Raw genomic sequence first — 18,928 nt, 5'->3', positions numbered from 1 at the left:
AGAGAGAGAGAGAGAGAGAGAGAGCGAGAGAGAGAGAGAGAGAAGTCATGATCTACAAAAATTTGTCGTCCAAAGAGAAAACCATCACCTGGAGCCTTATCCCAAAACACTTAATTTTTCATTACATCATGCATATGAAGCAATTAAACCTACTAAAATAGTAAATGACACATTTAATAACGTTTGGAACGAAGATCCATACAAGCAGGGGTTCATACCACGGAATGATGTAACCATGAACCATCATATATTTCTCTGTGTATAGGCTATTACGTGCTTATCTAGTAAATTTTCACGAAATCTAACCTAAATGTGCTCACCCTAGCCCATTTGTCTTAACTTTTCAGTTTCGTTCAATGACAGAAAAATGACTTCTCTGAGGTTTTAATGAGCGGAAAATGAGGTGGTTATGAGTGCACAATAAGAAGGATATAAGAGGGGGCGAGAGGGAGAGAATGAGAGAGAGACCGTCTCAATTTGACAGACAACTATCAACATGTTTTCATGATTTTACATTGTTACAAAGAATGAAAACAATATGCAAGTATACAACTGAACAACAACATATTTTTTTAGGAAATTAAATCTGAATAAACTATGTAGTTAGAACATCAGGTAACGTAGTAGCTGCACCAAGTACCCGCCCACCAAGATCAGGAAAGAACTCATGTCCAGGTAATGGCCCTACAGTTCCATCTGTATCGACCTTGATTGGGTACTTAAGGATATGCCCTTGCAAATTTGTCATTGTTTCTGCAGAATACCTCTTCCAATTTTCATCAGCAATAGTATTCACCTTCCTGACACATTCTAAGCTATGAGGGCTTGAAAAGCAACCATCAACCATGCCAAGATGCTCTGCCCAGAGCGACATCCTATATCCATGAATCTGCCAGGAAAGAAATTTAACAAAGTTGCTGTAAGCATACCAAGAGTTGTAGCAGTTTGATTTTGTTTGTGTGTTCATACACGTGTGTGTGTGTGTGCATTTCTGTGCTCCAGAAGAATGAGCTCTAGACAGTACTAGTCAATAATTTCTCATTATTCCTTCAAACTTGAAACAATTCACCCAGCAGATAACACAAAAACCAAGGAACCATCATCTTTCCAGTTCCGTGGGATCGATAAGCAATTTTGGCTCACCTAACCTTTTTGAACCTTAAGTAGCAAGAACTAAGTCTGAAAGCGTACCAGTTAGGGACAATTCAGTTACTAGTCACTTCAAACAAGTGGCCCTTTTGAGCCCCTAGAAATATCAACAATTGAATCCAAAGCCTTGGGAAGTAGCAAGAACTAAATCCAAGAGTACCACCAGCATGGGACAACTTGGTGAACTCATGCTATTAGACAAACAGAGGCTTGACATGAAGATGTGAAGCAAAGACAAAGACAACTGCAACAGTACAAAGGCCAGCATTAGACTCCAACAAGGTTGGAGAGTCAGATCGATATAATCACAAGATATATATGGACAGAAAATTTTGCCTGTATGCCGAGGCCATTTTGAAGTAGAGGGACAGACTCTGGGTCCCACAGGTGGTTTACAAGGGGATAAGAATGCCAGGCGTGAGAGAGACAATATATATATATATATATATATATATATCATTTGCAAAATGGATGCAACTGCAGGAAAAATGATTTTGGTGGTACCAAAGACAAACAAATGTCAGTTCAACCACAGGAAGAACCACTATCATTTCTAAGTTGTTTACATCTCATTATAGGAGACAAATAAGGAATAGAAGTCATGACATATTCAACGGATTGCTTTATTGTATTTAACAACCAACCTATACTGAGTATCAGAAACTTATAAGGAACTGGACAAACCTGCCCGTGAGGATGATTTTTCTGCTTAGCCCATGTATGATGAGGTTGATAAGCACCCATGGCAATTTCGGTGTCCCTTGAACCATCCATCGACCGTTGGTTAATATTAGCAGATCCCATAATCACATATTCGTCATCCACTATCATGCCTTTAGCATGAACATATACCATAAATCGTCCATTTTTATGAGCCAAAGCCTGCCAATTAGTTTCTTCAATTAGCAAAAACATGAGATTTTCTTCCAAGATAGTAGGAAGCAAGTACAGAATGTAAGTCATTCAACAACAGTGATTAAAAGGGAACGCAAAGTTCTGCCTTCCAGTTAAAAATAGTGGATAATAAAAGTACCTTCATTTAGCAGATATGTCTAACCAATTTCTCACTAGAAAGCATGAAGCACGCAAAAACTGAAAAAAAGCTTATTACTGCCTACTAGTGAAAGAAGATGGCTCTATGGAAGGCAGGCCAATCTTAAGCAGAAAAATGACACTAGTGACATCTTCCTCTGCTTTTTAGGCCAATAATTACTCAAGTAAATTTGGCATCCACACAAATACTTAGTGAACCCAATTAACTGGCAAGGAACCAGCTTCAGCATGAAGAAAGCAAAAGTGGGTTGAGGTACCAACCAACATTAAGATAACATCCTATTCTAAATGTTGCTACTCGATAAAAGTGAACTAAAGAGAAGTGAACAATATGTTGCAATATCTCACCGCTGGGCTGTTTCCATCAGGCTGATCGGTCAATCCAGGCATTTCACTTGGTGGTGCTTCTCGATTACCAAGGCAGTAGAAATTTAGGTAATCCTGTGGATGTAAATCAGAAATGCCTTGACATTGAAGTTCTCGCCCAATGATCTCATACATCATTGAGATTGTCTGCCCCTGCAAATAGGAGAGAATAATTAACTTTAAACCTAACATCCTTAAGATAGGAAATTGCTTTATAAAAATAATACAAAAGTTTTACAATATATAAAGTTAAACATTGGATAATTATAGACAGCACTGATAATTTGAAAACATTGTGATATAAAAATACGAAATTGGAGAAGTTTAAATGCAAAAGAAATATATTGTGATAACTGATAAGTTGAAATTGTTATTCTCTATTTTGTAAAAGCTCGGAAAAACCTGGGAGTGCTTTTGCATTTTTTATAATTTAAAGTTTTAAACATATTTCATCTTTCTTCACATTCATATAAAAAAAATTATTTAAACATGTTCATTATTTTTATTTCTTTACGACGGTATAAACAAATCATTATCTTCACATCCATTATTTAGTTCTGTTATATTTTACAGTTTTTAAGCTTTTTCAGGTATCAAAATTCTCTTGATACTTTCCACACATACAGACGCACACGTATACATGAGATTTTGCCTTGAGAAGATGTAGTTGAGACAAGTATTTGTACATATGACTTATTATATGTTGGAATTTTTTTTATAATGACAATACAAGATGTTCCTCTTCCATCGGGTAAGTGAAGACCAATAAAATAGAAGCCAGAGCATGAGAATGAGGACCATGGATGAGCTCAAAAAACCAAAAAAAGGGAGGATCACATGTACTCTTTTGAACTACCAACAAAGAGTATCAGGCCAACAATTGACAAGACCAAACCACAACGAGCACACCAGGAATATATTATTGACTGCCTTTTACAGCATTGGCAGCTGCTGCCCTTTACCAAACTGTAATGGAAAATCAGCATGCTTCAGTTAACATCTAGATTTTACATGGTTGTACAAATTTGTTAGTACAAGCCTTCATGATAGACTAGCTCTTTCGTTCACATTAACTCATTTACAAGATGATTTGTTGTCCAATAAACGTAAACCAAAGAAACAGAGAAGGAACAAATGTTCTCATTTGTGCCATTTTTCCCTTCTAATGCCAGAATCATGAGTTACCCAATTATGATTATCATCTGTTCTATATACGGCAGAACATCACAGCCATAAACATGAATTAAAAGCAAATGAAGAAAACCTCAGTACCTGCCAGTACAGAATTTCTTGAACAGTCTGGCTGGTAGGAACACCCTCAGGAAACATTGGAATGACAACATAAACAGCAAAACGTTCTTTTGCCCTTATTTTACTAGCAATCTTCAAAGCCAACTCCATTGGTATCAGATTATCCGCACCTGTGCTTTTAAATTTAGAGAACAAGGTACATGGCATACAAAACCAACAACAACATGGTCTTTCAGCAATTGCAACAACCATGACTAGCAATATAACCAAATCCCAGCAAACAACTCAAGATTATGGAAATGAATAAGCATGATCATGAAAGCCTTTGAAGAGCAAGTTCCCTGTAGCTGTCTAGTCATGCTAGTGCACTAAAAGTCTAAAACCCACGAATTTCCTTGCACGAGAGCATATGCAAAGAAAGACAAACTCTATCTAACATATTTGAGCATAACACTCTCTAGAAGGGAAAGGTTAAAAACAAAGTACATATATTCAATTCAACTAGATGTTTTCTCATGTTGTTGAAATGATCTATCAAAACAATAACTCCAACTTCTGCTGATAAACCTGCCATTGAGGAATCAACATCCAAAATTCAAACGCAAGTTATTTTCTTATCTACAATTAAATCTCCCTTCGTAAGAAACAAAAATCAATTTTATTTTGTGATGAAGGTCTTCATATCATTCATGATTATGGATGCCTTAATATAGGTACTTTTCCCAGTCCAAGGTAAACAAAACCAAGATGACATGCATGGATAATGGACATTCTTGTTGCTTACAACAATAATAATGATAATAAATAATAATAATAATAATAAGCTGCAAAACTGAAGCTTTACCAACTACAATTCCTTTCTATCTATGTGATTACTGATAGAAATGTAGCACCAATATCTGTAACCCGAAAACAGCACTCACGCAGGAAGATAGAGAGAGAGAGAGAGAGAGAGAGAGAGAGAATGAAAACAAGAAGAAACTGAGGAGAAGAAGCCGTAGCCAAAATGGTTTGCACGGCCTCTATTTATAATCTCATTTTCAGAATTCTAAGAGTCTCCAATCGTAGAATCCTAAGAGATTTCACAAGCTCCAAGGACATTAATTACATCATAGAAACCTAAGAGACTTCACATATTACAAGGATATTAACTACAACATAGAATCCTAGGAGACTTCCCATATAACAAGGATATTAACTATAACATAGAATCCTAGGAGACTCTTCACATGTTACAAGGACATTAAATATTTTAACACATTCTACAAGGAGGTGGAATCCTAACAGACTCCTCTTCAACGTGCTGGTGAAGGCTTTATATTTTAACACCCTCCCTCAAGTTGTGCATGGTTTTGCACCATGTACAACTTGCCTTTTAGAAACCAGAATCGTTCCTTTGTTAATCCTTTTGTAAATAAGTCTGCAACTTGTTCATCTGTACGAACATAAATAGGCTGAATTTCCTTGTCTTCCACCTTTTGTCTAACAAAGTGTTGATCAATCTCAATGTGCTTTGTTCGACCATGTTGTACGGGATTAAAGGCAATGTTAATAGCGCTTTGATTATCGCACATTAACATTGATGTTTTAATCTTTTCTCCAATGTCTTCTAGCAAATGTCTAACCCATGTAACTTCAGCAGTACCTGCAGCCATGCATCTGTATTCAGCTTCAGTGCTGGATCTTGCTACTGCCTTTTGCTTTCGACAACTCCAAGACACAAGATTACGTCCAATGAAAATACAAAAACCAGAAATGGACTTTCTTTGATCGGGATCTCCAGCCCAATCTGCATCTGTGAATGTCATAAGTTGATGTCCAGTAGTTATATTTTCACTCTTACCATAAACTAAGCCATCTCCTGCTGTCCCTTTAAGATATCTTAATATTCTTTTGACAGCATCCATGTGAGTATCTCTAGGTGCATGCATAAATTGGGATACTTGATTCACAGCATATATAATATCTGGTCTAGTAAATGTAAGATATTGAAGTGCCCCAACAATACTTCGATATTGCGTAGGATCTTCATATAACTCCCCATCTTGAGCACTTAGTCTTTGATTTAGAACACTAGGAGTTCCAACAGGCTTACAATCAGACATACCTGACTTTTTCAACAAATCCAACGTGTATTTCTGTTGTGTCAATGTGAGGCGATTATTGTGCCTATCAATCTCCACTCCAAGAAAGAATCGTAAATCACCAACCTCTTTCATTTTGAAGTTTTGCATCATCAAAACTTTAGCTTCTTCTATGTGTTTTTCTGAATTGCCTGTGATAACAATATCATCAACATATATAAGAAGTAAAGTAAATATGTTTTCCTTTCGATAAATGAAAAGAGAGTGATCTAGAGGACATCTCCGAAAACCACATTCTTGAATCTTGCAAGAGAAACTGTCAAACCACGAACGTGAGGCCTGTTTAAGTCCATAAATAGATTTTCTTAGTTTGCAAACCCATGCATGAGAGTCTCCTTTCGTGTATCCTGGAGGTTGTTCCATATATACTTCCTCCCTTAAATCACCATGAAGAAAAGCATTCTTCACGTCCATTTGATGTAGTCTCCATCCATATTCAACTGCCAATGATATAATCACGCGAATTGTTCCCATTTTGATCACAGGGCTGAATGTCTCATCATAATCTTCTCCATATTGTTGTGTAAACCCTTTTGCTACTAACCTTGCTTTGTGTCTTTCTATGCTGCCGTCAGGTTTGTATTTAATTTTGTATACCCATTTGGAGCCCACTACGTTCTTTTCGTGTGGCCTCGGAACGATCTCCCATGTTCCACATTCATGCAAGGCATCCATTTCTTCTTTCATAGCCTTTCTCCAATGATGTGATTTTGATGCTTCATCAAATGAAGTAAGTTCTTCCTCCTTGCCAACTTTTGCCATGAATAACTGAAAATCAAGTGATAAAGAATCATAGCTAACCCACCTGTGAATGGGATGACGAATGCGTTGGGATCTTCTAAGGTGGGGCATGTTGTCTTCTTCACTGTGAGCATCTCTGTCCCTTAGTCGTCGACTGTAGATAAGACCCGAATACCGATGTGCATCGTTGCTCTGTTCATTATTGTTTTCGTGATGACTTAATGACTGTGTTGGATCTTCTTGATTTTCACTTTGAGCCATATCCGACGGTTGTATTGCTCTCTCTGAATCTTCACTTTGAGGCACATCATTTTCTATAACAGGATCTGCATTGAATAACTGTGTACTGGTCCAGGGATCATAAGATTCAATGGTCATAGGCATTTCATTTGTATTATCAAAACTATGTTCATCAAAAATGACATTTCTTGAAGTTTTGATACGTTTAGTTGTTGGATCATAGCATCGAAAACCTTTATATTCATCAGCATATCCAACGAATCTACATTGAATAGCTTTGTCTTGAAACTTGTTCCTCAAGGCAGCATCAACGTGAACATAGCATACACAACCAAAAACCTTCAAGTTCTTGTAATCAGGTTGTTTGCCTAAGAGTGTAAAATATGGCGATTTAGACATCAAGAGTGTCATAGGCAAACAATTTATTATGTATACAGCAGTATGGAAGGCTTCAGTCCACAAGGAAATGGGCACATTAGTATCATACATCATGCTCATGGCGCTTTCAACTATATGTCGATGTTTCCGCTCAACTACACCATTTTGTTGTGGTGTGTAAGGGCAGGAAATTTGTCTAGTTATCCCTTTTTCACGTAGAAATTCAATAAAATCAAGCGAGGAATATTCTCCCCCTCCATCACATTGAAAATGCACCACATTGGATGAAAATTTAGTTTGAATCATGGCATAGAAGTTTCGAAATATGTGAGGTACTTCTGATTTGTGTTTCATGAAGTAAATCCAGGTGAAACGTGAGTAAGAGTCAATGAATAAGACATAATATCTTGACCCAGACATGGAATCAATAGGGGCTGGCCCCCATACATCAGAAAAAATAGTTTCAAAAGGTTTGGAAGCCCTTTGATTTATATTATGGAAAGGTAAAACATGACTCTTACAAAGTCCACAACTTGAACATTTTTTGACACTTGAAGTAAGAGGTAAACTTGATCTTGGAATGAGACTATCTGTCACAAGTTTTTCAATGAAATGTCGACCACAGTGTCCTAGCCGACTATGCCACAAATCAGACTCCAAAAATTGGTTAGGGCCCCTTACTTTTGATTGAAAATGGCAAGAACTTGGCACTGATGACGCATTATGAGAAAGAGAAAATGTCTTCAATCCTATATCAAAAGTGGATGAATCCTTGGGTAGACATTCCTTGAGGACGTATATATTCCCTTGACGCTCCCCTCTAGCGAACATTTTCTTCGTTTGGAGGTCCTTGACATAGACAGAAGAAGGTGTGAATTCAACAGAAGAGCTTGTATCATCAATGAGTTTAGAAATGGATATGATGTTCTTTTTGATATTGGGAGCAAGAACAACATTAGACAGTGATAGAGACGAGGATGACAATGGAATATGTGCATTTCCAATATGTGTAATAGGATGAGATTTTCCATCACCTGTTATAATGCAACTTCTACCGTAATGAGGGGATAAGTTAGTCAATTTACCTGCATTTCCTGTCACATGGGTAGCTGCACCTGAATCCAAGAACCATTCTCCCTGCTCATTTTGCTTTATAGTCATCTTTGAGAATGCGGCCATCAATAGCTGTTGCATATCTTCAGCGGTGGATTTAGAACTTTGTCCTCCTTGTTTATAATCATGTCTTACCCCTTTGTTTTTATTTTGAGGATTAAACCAACATTGTGCCTTCATGTGTCCTTTCTTGTTGCACTGAAAACAAATTGGTATTTTTCTTGAAGTATCCAAAAGAGACATACCTTGGTTATGTGGTGTTGGTAGAATGCCACGACCACCATGGTTGGAGTTCCCATGGCTCTTACCAAACTTTACATTCATAGCCAACACATTTTGGGAGTTCCCTTGATCAGTCCTTTCAATGACTCTTTTCATATTCATTTCATGTTGGAGAAGTTTACCTTGTAGTTCGTTGAAGGAAGGCAGAACAGGAAGGACCTCAAGAGCTGTAATAAAAGCATGATAATCATGCCCAAGTCCATTCAAGGTTTGCTGCACCTTTTCCTTATCAGAAATGTTATTCCCTGAGGCAGCAAGTTGGTCTGCGACGGCCTTAATACGCCCCAAATAATCCATGATAGACGTTGAACCTTTGCTCAAATTCTGAAATTCTTTCTTTAAGTACATAATTCGAGCTTCTGATATTTGGGAAAAGGTATCAGCAAGGGTTTCCCATAATTCTTCTGCAGTACAATCATCAGAAACTGAAAGTAACACTTGTTGAGATAAAGTGGACAAAATATACGCAACCAGACTTTGATCACGTCTCATCCACATAGCATGTTCAGGATTGTTGTCTTCATGAACAGCAATAACTTCTCCTGCCTCATTTTTTATTTCCTGTAAGACGGATATTGGTGGAGCCTTTGTTGAACCATCGAGATGTCCAAAGAGGCCTTGACTTCTTATGAAAGGCATGATTTGCCTTTTCCAGATCAGATAATTCTCATGGTTGAGTTTTTCGGTAATAAGGTGAGGAAGAAAACTTGAGGACATGCCAGAATGCGAAAGGTTTTCCATGACAGCAGAAAGGAATGGTATATAGGTAGAAGATGAGAGGGAAAGAAGACACGATATAACAAGATGTGTCCTTGGTAAGCAAGAAGAAAAAGAAACAAGAATTGCGCAAGAGACAAGTAAATTCAGGATAGAGACAAGATGAGAAAAGAGTTCTAACCAGATCAGACCTGTTTGGGCATTTCGTTTGGTAGAGATAACGTAACCTGGCGCTCTGATACCATGATAGAAATGTAGCACCAATATCTGTAACCCGAAAACAGCACTCACGCAGGAAGATAGAGAGAGAGAGAGAGAGAGAGAGAGAATGAAAACAAGAAGAAACTGAGGAGAAGAAGCCGTAGCCAAAATGGTTTGCACGGCCTCTATTTATAATCTCATTTTCAGAATTCTAAGAGTCTCCAATCGTAGAATCCTAAGAGATTTCACAAGCTCCAAGGACATTAATTACATCATAGAAACCTAAGAGACTTCACATATTACAAGGATATTAACTACAACATAGAATCCTAGGAGACTTCCCATATAACAAGGATATTAACTATAACATAGAATCCTAGGAGACTCTTCACATGTTACAAGGACATTAAATATTTTAACACATTCTACAAGGAGGTGGAATCCTAAGAGACTCCTCTTCAACGTGCTGGTGAAGGCTTTATATTTTAACAATTACCATACTGGTATAGACACTTATGACCAAACCCCAGCACCTCTTCATGAATTATATGAGCCTCAACAGAAACTTTCATGGCAACTGGAAAGTGCCAAAACCAGCTTCTGTCTGACCAAGTAGGCAGCAGACAACTGGAGAAAAACAGTATCACAAAAGATGCTCATCTTTTCCTCTTGTTCACAAAAGCAGTAATCGCCTGATAAGCGAAATCCTTTCTTCAGGTTGCTCTGTGCTGATTTTATCCAGTAATACCAGCTATGACAAGGACTTCGGACAAAGCTTCTTCTAACCCTTTAGGAAGCAGCTTCATGGCCATTACTGAGTAACCTACAGAACGAGCAGTCGAGAAAGCACCTCACCTCTCACATCTCCAAAATAGAAGAGGCCTCTCCACCAAGTTTCCATAAGAACCTTAGTTGTCAAGGCGTCTAGGCACTGCCAGGCACCAGCGATATCTAATAGACTTTTATTCTGTTACTAACACTTCAATTCTTTAAGAGCTCTTCTGTAATTAAGTCATATCTAGCTAAAATTAGTTGCCATAATCAAGAATTGCATTTAGTCTGTAAATGAAGATGAAGAATTTTACCCATATTTAACAAATCTTTACTCTATTACTTGTGTACTGAATATTTGATCACCATGAATTGATAAGATATGTATCAAAGAGGATTTCTACAACATAGGAATTTAGGAAATGTTTTATGCTTCATGTGTCGACTATCATCTACATAGTTCATATTGTTTCTTTGCAGCTCTAACATCAGACTATGTTGAAGTGAGGTCTGCATGTATTTCTCTGATTACTAGATGTGCACTAAACAAGAGAAACTGGTGGTTTTTTAACATAAACATAGGTCTTAACATGGGTAACAAGGCTGGCATAGGTTCCACAAAATATGTTTTAGAGCACATAAGATATATACAGAAATTCATGGTTTTATAGAATAAGCACTTAACATATGGCTGGAACTTCCACTTGATGAGTTGATATAGAATATGTAATTAACTATGTCACATAGGTAGGGGTACGGGTGCCGGTACAGCCGTACAGGTACCGGTGCAGGTACGAATCATTTTCCAAAAACTTGAGTGCGAGAATACGGCCATACACATATATATTAAATATATATATATATATATATATATATATATATATATATATATATATATATATATATATATATACATATCAAAAAATTACAAACAAAATAGCATATTCATAAATCATTAAATCATGATCCAAAATTTATAGATACTAAGAATTCCAAGACAAAAAATCTGTCCTTTGGGAGTTCCAAGGGACTGCTAGCCTACTTCCAAGTTCCATGGCTGTTCCAACTGTTCACTCCTCCCTGACTTCAGTAATGCCACCATCAGCTGATCCTGGTTGCAGAAAAAGTTGCCGGTTGAGAGCAGAAAGAGAAACAACATGACAATGATGGATATAGTAGATATGTATACCAACAACAATATATCTCTAATTGGCCAGACGAAACACAACCCCATGATAAAAAACAAAGGCCTAGAAAGAAGGGGAAAGACCAAGAAAAATACATGCAGCGGGAATGAAATGGATCTGGTGTTCTTCCTCACGAGGCGTCTTCTTCTGCTGTGAACAGGGCAAGAGAGGGCATAGGGCAAGAGGGGTGGTCAGACGAAACACAACCCCACGATAAAAAACAGAGGCCTAGAAAGAAGGGGAAAGACCAAGAAAAATACTGCGGTGGGAATGAAATGGATCTGGTGTTCTTCCTCGCGAGACGTCTTCTTCTACTGTGAACAGGGCAAGAGAGAGGGCATAGGGCAAGAGGGGTGTGGGGGAGAAGAGGCGAGAGGGCGAGGGATGAGAGGGGCGAGGAAGGGGAGAGGCGAGAGGGCGAAGGCATCGTGCGAGAGAGAGGGAAAAAAATGGTTTTTTAAAATGTGCGATGGACCATTTTGGACTCGGTCTCGGGTACATTGACTGTATCCGACACGGTCAACGCTGCACCCGACACCACACTCGTACCCATACCAGTGTTGTACCGGTATGGTGCGGGTAACAAATGTAATTAAGTATAGCAAACTGTACTTAAAAAACAGAAGTTATATAATATAACTGCACATAATATAAGTATACACGGTATCACTGTGTAATAATAAAATTACAGGACTTAATTTGAAGGGAAGGTGACATTTCACCTTCCCATTGACTAGGCGTGCTATCACCTAGTCCAGCCTAGGAGCACCTAGGTGCCAGCCTAGGCGCCAGTCTAACGCCTGTCGCCTAAGTGATGGACTTAGGCAACGGGTGTATAGACTCACGCCTAGGCGTGGACTAGGCGATGCCTTAACAACTAAGATAAGAACGCTGTAGCTTGTTCTGCTAGTTAAAAAGGAAATGGACTTCAATATTTAGAGTATAATCATAAATAAGGCAGCTGAACAAGAAATAGCATATGCAATTTAAAAGATAGTCTGAGTATTTAAAGACTTACGGTTCATCTGTTTTTAACTATACCATCGCACAACAAACCACAGAACTATTAAACCCAGAATATCATTGCCCTGTTCTCTACACAGAAATAAGTGGCCCAATATAAAGAACTGAAGATCCTAATACTAAATTAACTAAGAGAATAGAAGTAAGTCCATCAATGCACATATACAGAGAAACACACACACACATAGCACATACACACACATATATAATGACATGCTATAAGAAAATTGAAGAAAATATTATCTTACAGGCCCTTACTGTTCAGACAAGTGAACTCTTCCAAATAAAACTTCCAAGGCAGCCAGGTCAGTAATGACTGAAGCATGGTACTCAATGACAAACAGAATTGAACGTGAACATGAAAAATATAATTCTTATCCAAACCTGCATTTTTGTACTTTGGCCATGCATAAGATGACCCAAGAAAATATTGATTTTCAATGTATATAAAATGTTGGGCAGATCTGATAGCCTTAACATATGCTGTGTGTATGCTCTTGTCTATCACCAAGTTCTTTCTACAAACAAGGTTCTGGAAGCAAAGAAAAGCAAATTAGTCAACAAAACACAAAAGGTTGAATAAATGCAACAGTCAGAATATAGTCCAGGTTGAAACATGGTCAACTTGCAACTTTATCCTGAAATGGAATAACGTAAGGTGTGCAAAAGAACTAACCTGTTTCTCAGCATCATGAACTTCAACATCTTTGGGGAATCCTTTCAAAGAACCTGAGTCAATTGACCGAAAAATCTGCCAATATTTGGAAAGTATTAGTTTATACCTGCATCTAAGTGGACTATGAAAATACTAACATTGCAGACACACTGTTTTTGCAACCTGAACATGCCAATGCTTTGGATCATTTTCCTCAGAAACCCATAGGATTGGATCATCGTTTTGAATAGTAGGAGAAGGACTAAGTATCCATGAAATCCGCTCCAGCTTAAGCAAAGCATCGTCATGATAATGAGACACCTTCTTGAACCGTTGTCCAAATTCCCACCATTTTGTAGCCTTCTGCCATCGCTGCTCAAAATTTTTAAGTACATCATATGCAGCAGGACCATCAATCCTGCAGTGCTGATCATGCCATGGCTCCCTAGGGCCTTTTGTACCCACCTAACAAAAGGATAGAAACAAAGTTGTCACAAAACCCTGAACAGTCTTAACAGCATGAATAGGTGGAATATAGAGCACAATGAAGGCCACCCATATTGTACAGTAGCCTAACTGTTGATCAAGAGAATAAGGACTTAAAATTCTTACATTTCAATAAAAGATTAAAATGCTCAAGAGACTCATATTAGTTGCTAAAATCTGCAATATAATGTCTTCCAAGCATTTGATGTAATGACCCAAAAGAACTTGTCTGAACCTCAAGGTTCTAACATTAGTATATATGTAAATAGGAATAATGGACATTTGAATAGCATTCTTCAAGACAACCATATTACAGATAGGAGGAGAAAAGTGATACTCAATCACTATTGAAGAATTCATTGTGGTTGAGATACGATAAGAAAAAGGTGGGATATTCTTTCTGGCAATCAAAATACACCCTACTGATGGTAGGTAGAGGAATGCTGCACTTGCACATAAATCAATTTCTAGTTTTCGTGGTTGAGATACGATAAGAAAAAGGTGGGATATTCTTTCTGGCAATCAAAATACACCCTACTGATGGTAGGTAGAGGAATGCTGCACTTGCACATAAATCAATTTCTAGTTTTGCACAATAATGCATGGCTCCTGGATTTACTCTTCTAGCATATTTAGATGTTTTATAATAATTGTGATAAGTATTGTAAAGTAACAGACATTACAAACAGCAACGGATGCTGTTCTCTAAATGACATGAAAGACTGAAAGTGCAACATTGTCAACCAAATAGCAAATCAAGTTATACATGAAATTATACATAATAACCACATGATATCTGGCCCATTATTTCATCTCCACAAAATTAAATGTTAACTTGAATGCAAAAGAGGCAAGCTACAATGGATGCACCGCCACCAAGCTTAACTAAACCACTAAAACTTGACTAGTCAATTTGAACTGCTTTCAATTACCACAATAAACAATAAGAATTTCATGTTATAAACCAGCAAACATTAAGTCAATAAAACGAATGCCATTGTACGTGTGGAATGATTACGAGGACTCACTGGAATTATAGGACTGTGGAAATCATCCTGAAAAACTGTGTCCAAATCTTGATATAATCGATGCTGAGGAGTATCATAACGGCCATCACAGAGGTCAAGCCCTCCTATAAATGCAGTGATTTTTCTGTTATTTCCTGGGGCTTGGGTATCAACAAGTACACACTTCTGATGATGAGTAAACAACGTCCCTACAACCTGGGCAGAAACATATTAATCCAACAGTAAACCATCAAATATGAAATTCTGGGGTTCCAAATACCAACGCATGTATTCATCCATGGAAAAAAAAAAAAACATGAACAGGTATATCAAGTTACAAATTGAAGGCCTTCACAACTGACCTTATCTGGAAAATCTGGAAGAGTCGAGTTATTACATTCAGTATCTTACAAGAAAACAGATGCATGCAATAACTTTGCCACCATTACTAGATATATTTATAAAGGGTAAGTGTGGCTCATTGTAGGAAGGCCTCGATGACTGCCAAACTGACGTTTGACCATCCAGAAGCATGCTAAAAGCATCACTAAAGAGGAATGGCATCTATTTTTTCATATTATCAATTTAGAAAGAAAATATCATTGCAGATTTGAAAAATCAAATTACCAAATAAAGAAAAGCTCCATGGTCATAGCAACTAGTGACTCTTGATTCTGTGCTTCACATACCATCAAATTATGCCATAGATGTACAATTACTTCTCATCTATATAACTACATTTAGAACTTTTGAAAATGAAGCCAAACACATTTCAGAAATGAAAAATGCATGCACATGCATCATCTGTGGTTTCCTACTTTGTTCTTAAGAAATTTATGCTACATATACAACAAAATAGTTAAAATTTCCAACATGTAGGCTGTCCGATTGGGTTACACTTAAATCCACCTTCCAAACATGCCATCACATATAATGGGTAGAATATTCATATGAAAATAGCTATCTACATAAACAAGTTGAAAACATGTTCAAGTTTCATAACAGGGAATAGCTACTGACTAAGCATTAGTTGTACGAAAGAAAGAAGATTCAAAGTTCAAACAAAACAGTGGATCATATGGCATGCCTGTTGCTTGAAAATGCTAAGTTTATTACTGGCATAGCGAGAAGACAGCACACAGTGGACAGATGAATGCTTAAAGAATTTCCGGGTGTCTTCATCATGAGTCTGCATTACTCCTGCCTGCACCAAAACCACAAAGCTATTCCATTATTCTTCAAGTCACAACCTGGCTGCAAGCAAACTAATAGTGACTATATAGGTCTTAACCAACATCATCAATCGTGTACAAACAATTAATGTCCATTATCAAAAGGTCAAGTATGTAGCACAAAGATGCCATATGCTCATCCTCAAAGCAGCAGCACTGTTCCTCTATGTAGGCTAGCAGCATTTTTACATCTATGACAAAAGCAAAACCTTTCCAGAAGAGAAGACGGTGGACTGTCAAACATTAACATGTCCATACTTATCATAGCACATGGGACTATCTATGCTCCATTTGCGGGTCCATTTATCCTTCTCTATTCTGCTTCTATCATTGTTACTCAGGAGCAGCTCTCAAGCAAATACAACTTTTTTTTTAGTCGTTCAATTTTTCACATGGCATGAAGCTAGGATTCAACAAGGAGATCGGTTTATAAAATAGCCTGCTCTCTCATTACAGCATTCCAACAGTCCAACTGGTTACCTAACATGAGCCTAAACAAATTCAGGGAGGCCCTTCACTTAGAAAGACATTTCTCTATAAGGGGGCATGTCTCTTTCTTGCACTGACGTGATCTTGGGCGTCTTATTTTCTCTCAGCAAGCGAAAGGTGATTGATTAGGTCGATTAGAGACAATGATAAATCACCCAGATGCCTAACGGAAGGTCAAACATTCAAGTCCACCAGATTACCAGCTACACTAAATCAAAAGTACATTTTAAATCTTTTATTCCTTTCCAATTCCTCGAGAGATAAAAATAAACTGGGTTACCCATGCACGTTTCGACTTTCCTAAACTGTTACATGCGCCCAGAACTCAAAGTCAAAAAATACAAGATAAGGCTCGCAGATAACAATACGACGGATGGCCACAATCTACACTTATGAAATTGAAATTCTTCTTACAAATTAAAGAGTCCCAAATATGAAGTATATCAGTTTTCCGAACATTTTGAGCACTGTGTCCAATATATCGGATGGCTAAACAAGAGAGATCGTGAATTAAGCACTTGCCTCCCATTCGGTTGCATATTGATGCAGATTGTGCTCAATTTGCAGCAAGAAACCACGTCAAGGAGACGTGCATTATGCAGACTACTCAAGAGACAAATCCATGTGTTTGGCTTGAAATCTAACATTCATCCCTAAGAATCGGTTTGGTTGAAGATTTAAGACTACGCAACGTTACGGATGTTTAATTAACAAAATTAATGGCCACACGCTCACCGATAATATGCCATAATCAACAATAATCTGTAAGTACTATCCGTTCAGCGGCCTTCCCCACAAGAACAGCCTTTGTACCCAGAAACGTACCGTTTTGAAGAAGAACTTGTCATGGGAAGTCTTATCATTCCAAACAAGCAGGCAGACACGAACTCCTTCCTGAGATTTATACTTGAGTAACTCGCCGAGCGTCATCTTCCCGGCGTCGGGGATCGACCTGGTTGGCTCCCTCACAATCCTGACCTTGTCATACACAGACCAACCCACAATATAGATCAAATGGTGGGCTTCCAAGATTGCATAGCATATGTCCTCCCAACACTTACCGTGCTCGTACTTCTTGCCGTCGAGCAAAATCTCAGGAAGGTCCCCATCCCTGACATGCGCATCCTGATACAGAGTGACCATCCCACCCTTCCGAGAAGGAAAGTACGTGTTCGGAACGCCGCCGGCGCTCTCCGTATCAGCACCCACGCCGTAACTGTACAGCGGATTTCCCTCCAAGGGTTGGAATCTAATCCGGAGTTGCAAAGCGCAATCCGGCTTCGGGGGACTACCTCCGGGTCCGATAATGGGGAACCAATCATCAATCTGCTCGCCGGAAAGGATCTTCGAGGCCGGGATGCAGACGGTGCCGATCAGCTGCGCGCCAAAGGCGTCATTGTCCTTCACCTGGAACTCGATTCTGGAGTCAGGGTGGGCAAGGGCGACAGTGAAATGCTCCTCCCAGATAGGGTCCTCAGAGTTGGAGATGACCCTCGTCTTGGCTACGGTGGCGCCGGCAACCAGCACTGAGACGTAGGGATCGCTAGTGATAATCTTCCGGTGATGGTGACGCGCGCTGCCTGACGGCGGCTTCCGACACGGGGCGGTGCACGGCTCGCAGACAGTGAAGCAGCGGCGGAGATGCTCCGAAAGCAGGTCCATGTTGGGCAGTGACCGAGCCTCCAAAATCCAGAGGTCGAGGTCGCCATGGAAGAACTCCACCTTCTCCGACGCCTCCATCATTCCCGACAGCTCTATCTGAAACTCAAGTTCCTCCCCTCCCCACAAGAACAGCCTTTGTACCCAGAAATCTCCTGCAATTACCAACACTCAACACATCCAATTCCTTCACATTCATCAGCAAGAAGAAGAAACTCCAGCCTTTTCCAGTTCAGCACCCTCCCCAAGAAATCCACAACCTGATTCTCTCATTAATTTACAATAAAAAATCTCCAAAAAGAGAAAAAACCGTTTATACAATGGGCGGAGAAGATGACGGGATGCTTAGGCTCAAAGTCGTCATAGATAAGGGAGGTTAAAACTAGTGAGGTGACGGGCAGAAGAGGAAGCCATAATCTCCAACCAAAGACAAAAAGAGTAGAAAACTGGTAGGTGAAAACTGAAATCAAACTTTCTCCCTAATCTCTTCTGCAGATTTTTTACCGTTTTGTAAATAAAATGTCAGGTAAAACATAAAAGGGGAGGAAAGGAGGACTGAGATGGAAGAAAGGAACAAAGAACTGCTAATAAAATAATCGTAACTGAGGAAAGAAGAAGCAACATGCCGATTGCTTCATTATGTGAGTGTAAACAGCTAGCGAAGCTGCTGCCATGGTGGTGGCCCTCCCATCCAGTGGCGTTGTCGGCCCCCCAACCTCCCCACAACCCCTCCCGCACTCACGCCTCTTTAGGATTTGCAACCGAACACTCGATTGTGTCATAG

At 38.8% G+C, this 18,928-nt stretch overlaps 1 protein-coding gene across 1 annotated transcript; it reads right to left on the bottom strand.

Moving 5' to 3' along the window:
* Nucleotides 1-449: 449 nt before the first annotated feature.
* On the bottom strand, nt 450-18,844 carry LOC116247725 (phospholipase D delta). The gene is made up of 10 exons (XM_031619999.2): nt 17,311-18,844; nt 15,852-15,968; nt 14,786-14,980; nt 13,455-13,736; nt 13,293-13,367; nt 13,001-13,148; nt 3,841-3,989; nt 2,551-2,721; nt 1,834-2,031; nt 450-889 (listed from the first exon to the last, which is right to left on the bottom strand). Exons 1-10 carry the CDS (start codon nt 18,226-18,228, stop codon nt 596-598), a joined length of 2,547 nt encoding a protein of 848 aa, XP_031475859.1. The 5' UTR covers nt 18,229-18,844; the 3' UTR covers nt 450-595.
* Between the last annotated feature and the right edge of the window lie 84 nt (nt 18,845-18,928).

Source organism: Nymphaea colorata, chromosome 2 (genome assembly GCF_008831285.2).
Source record: "Nymphaea colorata isolate Beijing-Zhang1983 chromosome 2, ASM883128v2, whole genome shotgun sequence".
NCBI classification, from domain to species: Eukaryota; Viridiplantae; Streptophyta; class Magnoliopsida; order Nymphaeales; family Nymphaeaceae; genus Nymphaea; species Nymphaea colorata.
The sequence above is the reverse complement of the archived record's forward strand: the minus strand, read 5'-3'. Positions and strand labels throughout refer to the sequence as shown.

Bases quoted from the DNA above. Each gene is read 5' to 3' on its own strand.
- LOC116247725 (XM_031619999.2), bottom strand. From the start codon at position 18,228: ATGATGGAGGCGTCGGAGAAGGTGGAGTTCTTCCATGGCGACCTCGAC. The intron at 14,981-15,851 runs GCATGCCATATG...GTTTCTGCCCAG, and splicing joins TTAGCATTTTCAAGCAACAG to GTTGTAGGGACGTTGTTTAC. The intron at 13,737-14,785 runs GTGAGTCCTCGT...TCCTTTTGTTAG, and splicing joins TCCACAGTCCTATAATTCCA to GTGGGTACAAAAGGCCCTAG.